The 8,971-nt window shown below is 41.8% G+C and overlaps 1 protein-coding gene across 1 annotated transcript; it reads left to right on the top strand.

Annotated features, from left to right (window-relative positions):
- Positions 1-4,949: 4,949 nt before the first annotated feature.
- On the top strand, positions 4,950-8,072 carry LOC123153495 (zinc finger MYM-type protein 1-like). Its single transcript, XM_044572595.1, has 3 exons — positions 4,950-5,332; positions 6,022-7,552; positions 7,641-8,072. The coding sequence occupies exons 1-3, from the start codon at positions 4,950-4,952 to the stop codon at positions 8,052-8,054; spliced, it is 2,328 nt and encodes a 775-aa protein (XP_044428530.1). The 3' UTR covers positions 8,055-8,072.
- The last annotated feature ends 899 nt before the right edge of the window (positions 8,073-8,971 follow it).

The raw sequence follows: 8,971 nt of genomic DNA, 5'->3' as shown, positions 1-8,971 counted from the left end.
TCATTATGTGCTTAATTACTACATGTGCAGTCGTCTCATAATTATTGCGACCCTAAATTTTATGGAATTTTCCTCCATTCAGCCTTTTTAATTTCCTTCAGAAATACATTCAGCTTGTTTGGGAGGGTACACTTATAAGGATTTGTGTATAAAAGGTTAATGTTCTAAAGACGCTCTTGCTGCAATACAACGTTGGCATGTAATGTGCTTAGCTATATTACTAACCAATGACTAGTTATGCATCTCTTCATGTGAAAAAAAGAGGAAAACATGGCTTACTTTCTGCATGCGTGTGGCCAAGGCATAATTTCTGATCCATCATAGAATGGATATTTTTTCTTCTAATCATGTGAGGCCTTTGTTGCTACCAAAATAGAATACATATATCAACCATTTACTACTAAAACAATAATCATATTTATCGACTTTCTACTTTGTACTGAAGCTTACCAATTTAACATCTGTTTTGGTACATTCTTGAAACAAACATAATTTTATGTTTCTTGCCCAGCCATTGTTTCTATACGGATCCATATCAACATTTTTTGCTTCAGATTCATATAAACTGTAAGGCATTGCTTTTTGTCTTCTTTAACATGTTTTCTTGTCTTTCAGAGGAATCCACTCAAATATGACTAATTTGTTTCCTTTCGCCTTTTACTACTCTACTACTGCCAGATTTATTTATTTTCCATTTTTTACTTATTTATCTACAGATTATCTGCATGATTTTCCATCAGTTGCATAACCAGTCTGCTGTTGAGTATTTTGATTTTGTCATTGGGTAGCTGCAAGCGAGTCGTTACTGCTGAAACTCTATCTAGAAGCTATATTGTTTTGGCAGGCAATGGTACCCAGGTAGATGGACTAGCTGCTTGCTCGGTGCCCGTTCTAGTGCACGCTACATCATATATAGATGTACATAGTTCAGGGAATGAGAAGTCAATACATGCATGACCGAATCTGGAGGTAGGCACCAAGACCCAGTAAAGAACAACTCCTGAATTCCTGATGGGTTGTAATCCATCGCCTCCAGCGACTCCTGCTGATCAGCGGTAATGAGCAGCCACGGCGGAGGAAGCCCCAACAAATGGAATGGCGCTTCAACCACACTCTGTGACGTGCAAGTGTCAGCCGCCTGCAAAATGATGCTCTTGGCACAGAACTGTGAAAATTAGAGCTTTTGGGGGGTTCCTGGGTTAGTAGTGTTGCGCTTTTGATCCGTTCCATCTCTTAGTGCGGTGGATTTAATGATTTTTAGCCATTAAAATATATCAGAACGAATTATGATGCATTTGATTGTGTCAATTACATGGGGACTGCAGAGTAGTATGAGTATCATTAGTGTAATTTGTACAGCAACAGTAGTTCGTATCATCAAGACAATGTACTTACATGTTAACTCCCTCTCACTTTTAGTTGTTTGAAAGTACTCCCTCCGTCCCATAATATAAGAGATTTTTAAACACTCTTATATTATGGGACAGAGGGAGTCGGTAGCTCCAGCTTGAATCGCATAACCAAAAGATTTGAGTACAATTATCCACATATTTTATGGAGAAAACTTTCAGTGTTATTGACATGGCTCATGGTGTAAAATGTAAAAGTATGATTTTGTTTGACTGGGTACGCTGGTTGTAAAGGCCTTCCTCAAACCTACTTTGTGTAGTTATTAACATCTCCTGCTGAGTATGTATGATTTATAATAGCTTGTCCTTATGGATGGTAACAAAGCTGCAGTACCGCCAATATGACATTGCACCATTATCTTCTTGAAGCGTTCTAGAAGATGGACATTCAAAAGGATGAAGGCTATGGTGATTCCAGCTATTTCACATTTGTTAGATGCATAATTCCACATGCGACGATTGCTCCTTCTACATGATAATTATTGTAGAATGGAATTTGTTTTTATGTTATATTTAAGTTGGTATTAGAGCAAAAAATAACAATTAAGTTAGCAGATCATAATATTTTGTACCATCACACACCGACCCTTGGCTTAACTTACGTGCTAAGGCGCAAGTAAATTTGCATGGACATTTTTCCTATGTTGGCCGACAACAGTTTTTCCAAGTCTGTATCTCTACGAAATAAAATTTTAAAACGAAGCCTTTTCCAAAAAGAGAAGTCAGGAACGTCCCGTAACACTACGACACATCATACTGAGACTTTGATACGCTAATAGTCCCTCAACATGCAGCATGTAGCTTACTTGCATGCAAGTCGTAAAATTACCTCACTCCCTTTTGTTTACGGTGGGAAACCAACCCCTTTCTCAATGCTGTAATTTTACCTCAAGAGCTTTGCTTCTTACAGCTTCAACTTCTGTCCATGTGATTGGACTGGGTGAGGAATAAGAATTCCTTACCCAGGGTGACGAATAGCGCGACCCTATGTATATATATATATATATATATATATATATATATATATATATATATATATATATATATATATATTAATTTATTTAAAAATATAAGCAGAAGTAAAAAGCAACAAATAAAAAACGAAGACAACAAAACGTGATAGGGGTGGGTGGGGGACGAGAAATTGGCCTCCTGTGCGTTGGCCCGACCCATTTAGGCAGGCGCTCCTTAAGTGGAGAGCTGCGAATCTGTCTCGCGTGAAGCTAGACATAGTCGCATCCGCGCTATGTGGGGACTAGGAGCTCTCGCGTTTAACATGATTTGAGAAATGGAGAAAGCTTGTAAATTAATCACATGATTTCTGCTTCGCACGAAAAATAACTTTACACCAATTCTGAGTAGTAGTACTGTTATTACTAAAACACAGAAGTTTTCACTGGTTTTGCACAGGTCAAGTCTTGAACGATGTGCTTTAAGATCTGTGCATCCACTGAAAGGGCAGCATCGCCTGCCAAATTTACCAGGATTGTACCAGTAATTATACATATAATAATTAACTAAGTAAATAAAGGGTGTGCCAAAGCTAGACTGAAGTAATTATACAGTGCGCCACTGACTACATGCTTCTAACAGAGGAGGGATTAGTTTGTGATTTGGCTCAAAGGCCCAAAACTGAAGGACAAATCCCAGACTAATCCGTCTTGTCCAAACGACCCCAGGAGCTAGTACTACTACTAAACACGAGCGACTCATAGTGTCACGGGTGTTTGACGTCTTGGGTGTAGATGTAGTCCGTGTGGATCTCCTCCCATCTCGTCAGATCACGCTGCAGCTGTCCCCTCTTGGCACCTGCGTCGCTGCCTTCCTCAACGGGCGGTTCCTGCAGCTCGATCAAGATTACACGAGCACATCAGTTATAACAGATTGCAGAGCATCTGGGGAGGAAAAAAAGAGTTATACAGCTATACTACACTCAACTTGCATGTTTATATATGCTTGCCTAGATAATCAAGAAGCATGAGGATGCATGCATGTCAGCATGTGGTTACCATCGCATCAAGAATGGTGTTGCTGCTCCGGGCAACAGAGACAAGAAGAATATGTATATAACATACTTATGCTGTTCTCAACGCATATGCATGCTGCATGCGTGCTTCTAAAGCAACTACGGAAATGGTTCAGAGAGAAGTCGTTTGCTCACCGGGGTGGCTCCGCCGTGGCCGCCATGGCTCTGCTTGTGCCTCTCCTTCTGCACCACCGCCCCTACGAGATTCCTGGAGCGGACATCTCGGGTCAGCAGCAGGAGAGCAAGGCATACAAGGCAGAGCCGCACCGTGGCCGCGCTTCTTGGATGCATCGTCGATCCTCTCTCAGGAAAGAGGGGAACCGTTGCTCTTCTTCTAATCTCTCTTCCTTTGCTTCTCTGCTGCTACGATGGTCAACACATGAGCAGGAAGAACATATTTATAGGCAACGGGAGAGGCGTCGAGTTTCTTGGGGAAACAGCTACGTGCGCAATGCGCATGCACTGGCTCGGTTGTGATGATGCTGTAGCAGCAGTAGTAAAACCGAAGTTTGATGCGTGTGCCGCCTTCCTTGGGGCGCTGAAATGGCCCGACAGCCCGTCCACCCGGCAGTACTTCGTGTCGCCGCTTTGTTCATATATATACTCACATTTTGCAAATATTAGGCTGGTCATAATGGGGAGTAACATCAAAAAAACATTGTAGAGACCGAGCTCCACATAGCTCTTTATTTTTTTCAGCGAAAATACTATTTTTATACATTGAAAAAATCTGAAAAAAAGTCTATACATACATGTGTATTTGTATTATACACGTATGAAATTTCATGAACATATATGTTTTCATGTAGTGTATATGAAAAAGATAAATACACAGATTAATATAGGCTATATCTTTGTTGTTTTTATGTCAGATATTTATCTTTTTTGTGTAGCACGCAAATAACTGAATTACATGATGAAACTTTTTACCTACTTGACAAACATGCATATGTATTTGTATAAAAAAATTTGATATTTTTTGAAACTTTTAAGTATATTTTGAATTTTTTTTGGCAAAACGGGCTCAATGGAGCCCGGCCTCTGCAACGCCGCACTCGGAGTAACATATACTAGTATCATGCATATGATACTAGTGTATCATACTACATCCATAGTGCATAGTATTATAAAGTAGTATCGTAGGTGGTCTCATTTATTGCCATGCATGACACATAGTAACATAACATTTATTATGTTACGGTATCTACCTATGTTACTATGACCCTCTCTCTTTTCTTTAATTTCCTGCCACATAAGCATGTTTGCGAGTCCCAAGTATATGATACTAGTTATGTTACCCCCACTATGGCCAGCCTTATTCGGGGGCGAGTAGTTGAAACTGTAGCCATTGATTTGCTGTCGGTTTTGTTTACTCCTCAATTCTAAAACACTTTAGCCATGTTTTTAGACGTTCAAAAATGACCCAGCACTCAGTGGCGGATCTACAGGGTGGCCAGGGTGGGCCGCGGCCCACCCTGGGATTCTGAGACAGCCCATATACCTATAGATTATAAATGGGCCAGAAAAAAAAGAACCCAATAAACAACCAGGTCCACATCGAAAAAAACAGCCCGACGCCCCGACGCACCTGCAGACCTGCTCGACGCCTCGACCCCGATAGCCGCCTCGCCTCGCCGTTCGCGCCTGGCGCCCCTGCCGCCGCCGAGGAAGCTCCCGCCGGCCGCCTCCCGCCTCTTCTCCAGCCCGCCCGCCGCCCCGCCCGGCCCTCGGTCCAGGGCTCCGGGCGCATCTCCCTGCGCCTGCGCGCGCGGCTAGCCCCTGCCGGCTGCCGCCTGCCGGAGTCCGGCTGCGCCCTTGCCGCCGCTCGTCGGGCGACTGCCTGGCGACCCTACCCTCGCGGCCTCACCCCTTCCAAATCCGGCTGCAGTGAGGTGAGGTACTGAAAAAAAAATACCCCAAATCCATGATTTACCCCTAATTTATGATTTAGGGTTTGCTTTTTTGCACTATGTTCTGCCTCAATTAGCTTTAGTGATAGGAAGCAGTACTAATAGAAAGTAGTATTGTTACAGATTTGTTGAAGAATGAAGAGGGCAGCAGACATTGTTTCTCTTTTTCAAAGAGAAGCTATGAAGATAGGGAAGAAGAAGAAAGCAGAGAATATGTCGAATGTGGCTGAAGAGCAGACTCGCGAAGTTGTGTGTATGCCGGTTGTGATCGAAGAACAAATTGAAGAACCAACATTGTCTATGTCAAATGTGACCATAGAGCAAACTGAGGATGTGTCACCGCCATCACCACCGGTTTATGATTTTAGTCGTCTTAAACATGATCCGGGGACAGGCTACCCATTGCAAGTTATCCTATCAATGATCAAGACGCAGTTCAAAGAGCATATATCCTTAAAAAGCCATTCAAACCTTATTCACATGACTTTAAGAAAAGAACAATTGGGAGTAGAGAACGTTCATTCAATCCTTTGTGGCTTCATAATCATAGTTGGCTTGAATATAGTACCAAGAAGGAATCTGCATTTTGCTTTGTATGTTACTTGTTCAAAGAGAAAAAAACTAGTGGTAAGGGAACTAATGCATTTACTGATGGTGGTTGGAGTAATTGGAATAGAGAGGATGCTCTTCTTAAGCATGTTGGTTGCGTATCAAGTGTGCATAATGCAGCTCAAGAGAGATATAACTTATTTGTGAATCCTCGTGCATCTATTGATGATCTCTTTGTGAAGGTGAACAGTGAGGATCTGCGTCTTTACAAGATGAGGTTGAAGTATTCACTTAGATGCTTGCAGTTTCTTCTTCATCAAGGATTGGCATTTCGTGGGCATGATGAAAGTGAAGAGTCTAGCAATAGAGGAAACTTCCTTGAGCTATTGAAGTGGCTTGCAGCAAATAGTGAGGAGGTGAATAAGTATGTTTTGAAGAATGCACCAGGTAACTGCCAATTGACATCTCATCAGATACAACATCAGATTATTCAATGTTGTGCACAACTTACTAGAAAGCAAATTATTGATGAACTTGGTGATGAGCACTATGCTATTCTAGCTGATGAGTCTAGTGATGTATCACATAAAGAACAACTAGCTTTATGCTTGCGTTTTGTTGATAAAGTAGGGAGGCCGTCTGAGCACTTTCTTGGAGTTGTTCATGTAAGTGACACTACTTCATTGTCACTTAAGGAAGCAATTGAAACTTTACTTACTGATCATGGTTTGACTATAACACAAATTCGTGGGCAAGGATATGATGGGGCTAGTAATATGAGAGGAGAAATTAAAGGATTGAAAACATTGATCATGAAAGAGTCACCTTCTGCCTATTATATTCATTGTTTTGCACATCAACTCCAGCTAGTTCTTGTTGCTGTTGCCAAGGGAAATGATGATTGTGTGTGGTTTTTTGATCGAGTGTCTTTATTACTGAATGTTATTGGAGTGTCTTGTAAGCGTCATGACATGCTTCGAGATGCTAGACTTCAGAATATCCTGAAACTACTTGAATGTGGTGAGTTACAAACCGGGAGTGGTTTGAATCAAGAGATGGGGTTACCTAGGCCTGGTGATACTCGGTGGGGCTCTCATTACAAAACTGTTCTTAACATTATTGCTATGTATCCCACAATCCGTGATGTGCTCATAACTCTTGGACAAGATGCTTCACAAAGAAGTGATTGGCCCAAAATTCATACTATTGTTGGAGTGTTTGAGTCATTTGACTTTATTTTCAATGCACACTTGATGCTTGTCATTCTTGGATACACAAGTGATTTGTCTGATTGTTTGCAAAGAAGAGACCAAGATATTCTTACTGCAATGGCACTTGTTAGAACTGCAAAAAGTAGAATACAAGAGCTTAGGGATAATGGGTGGGATGCATTTTTGCAAAAGGTCACACTATTCTGTAACAAGCATGGCATTCAAGTTCATATAATGGAAGATAATTATGTGCCTTATGGAAGATCAACACGGTTTGCTCGACCCCAAACAAATGATGATCACTTTAGAAGAGAAGTTTTTCTTGGAGTCATTGATCAAATTAGTCAAGAGCTTGAAAATCGGTTTGATGAGATCAATATGGAGCTGCTATCTTGTATGTCTGCTTTGAATCCCGCCAACTCATTTGCTGCTTTTGATGCACAAAAGGTATGCAAACTTGCTTCTAAATTTTGTATTGCTTTCAAAATTGGTACATAATCTCTTTAACTCATTTGTTTCTTTTGATGCACACAAGGTACGAAGACTTGCTGATTTTTATCCCAAAGACTTTTCAAGTGCCGACTTGATACACCTTGAACTACAACTTGATAACTATATTGATGACATGAGAAATGATGAGAACTTTCAAGGCCTTGGGAATCTTGTTGATCTCTCTGTTAAGCTTGTCCAAACAGGGAGACATATAGTTCATCATTTGGTGTACTTGCTTTTAAAATTGGTATTGATTCTCCCGGTGGCAACGGCAAATGTTGAGAGAGCATTTTCTGCCATGAGTTTTGTCAAGAACAAGTTGAGAAATAAGATGGGTGATAGTCTTTTGGATGATTGCCTAGTCACATACATTGAGAGGGATGCTTTCTCCGAGGTGAATGAAGATGACATAATTGACACCTTCATGGCAATGCAAAAACGTAGGCCAGAAAGATAGTCTTTTTGAACTTCTCAAGGTATGTGCTATGGTCCATGTACTATTTACTATGTAGGCTTCTTTATGCAAAACTGAAAATTAATTGAGAATTTTAGTGTGTTCGTAAGACCATATTAATCTATTTCCATGTGCTATTGATAATTAGTTAGAATGTTCACATGTCATATTAGTTATAAAAAAATTAGGGCGGACCACCCTGATGTCAAATGCTAGCTCCGCCACTGCCCAGCAGTGCTCACATTTGTGTAAAAAAAACACTTGACTACAGTAGCGTTTGTGAATGTTGACTCTGCAACAGTGTGATTCATTGGCCGACCAACGCCCACCACACGTCCAAGGCACTGTAAAAAGAAAAACAATGTGGTTGACCAGGTGGAGATACGGGCGACGGGAGACACGAGCGAGGAAGACGAGAAGCGAAGCGTAAATGGTGTGGGACGCCGCGCCTGATTTGATTTGCGTCGATCGGGAGCGTCGCGCCGAGAGGGCTAATCAATGGGCCGCCCGTGCAAAGTCAAACCTCGAACCTTACGCAGGTAGGCTATGGCACTGTACGCGATGGAGCTGGTGGTTCCATTCCCTTCCATGGATCTCCTTGCAGCTGGCTTGCGGGGTGCCGTCGTCGGGAACCGGCCGCCGTGCTCTCCCACGGGGGACCGGTTTAGCACATGTCTATGCATCCTGCACGCGCGGATGCATGCATGCATGCCATGCTATGACAATGTCACGTGTGACTACCTACGAATTTGTAACACTCGGAGCAAATGAGTACTCACTATATTGAGCAAGATGTTCATCCTCATCTTGCTATTCTTCGATGCATAACCAAGGCGCGGTGAGACTGATGAGTACTCACTATATTGAGCAAGATGCTCATTCTCATTTTGCTTAAAGCTCATAACGTGGATCCTCGTTTG

This window comes from Triticum aestivum, chromosome 7A (assembly GCF_018294505.1).
Source record: "Triticum aestivum cultivar Chinese Spring chromosome 7A, IWGSC CS RefSeq v2.1, whole genome shotgun sequence".
In the NCBI taxonomy this organism is placed as follows: domain Eukaryota; kingdom Viridiplantae; phylum Streptophyta; class Magnoliopsida; order Poales; family Poaceae; genus Triticum; species Triticum aestivum.
The sequence above is the reverse complement of the archived record's forward strand: the minus strand, read 5'-3'. Positions and strand labels throughout refer to the sequence as shown.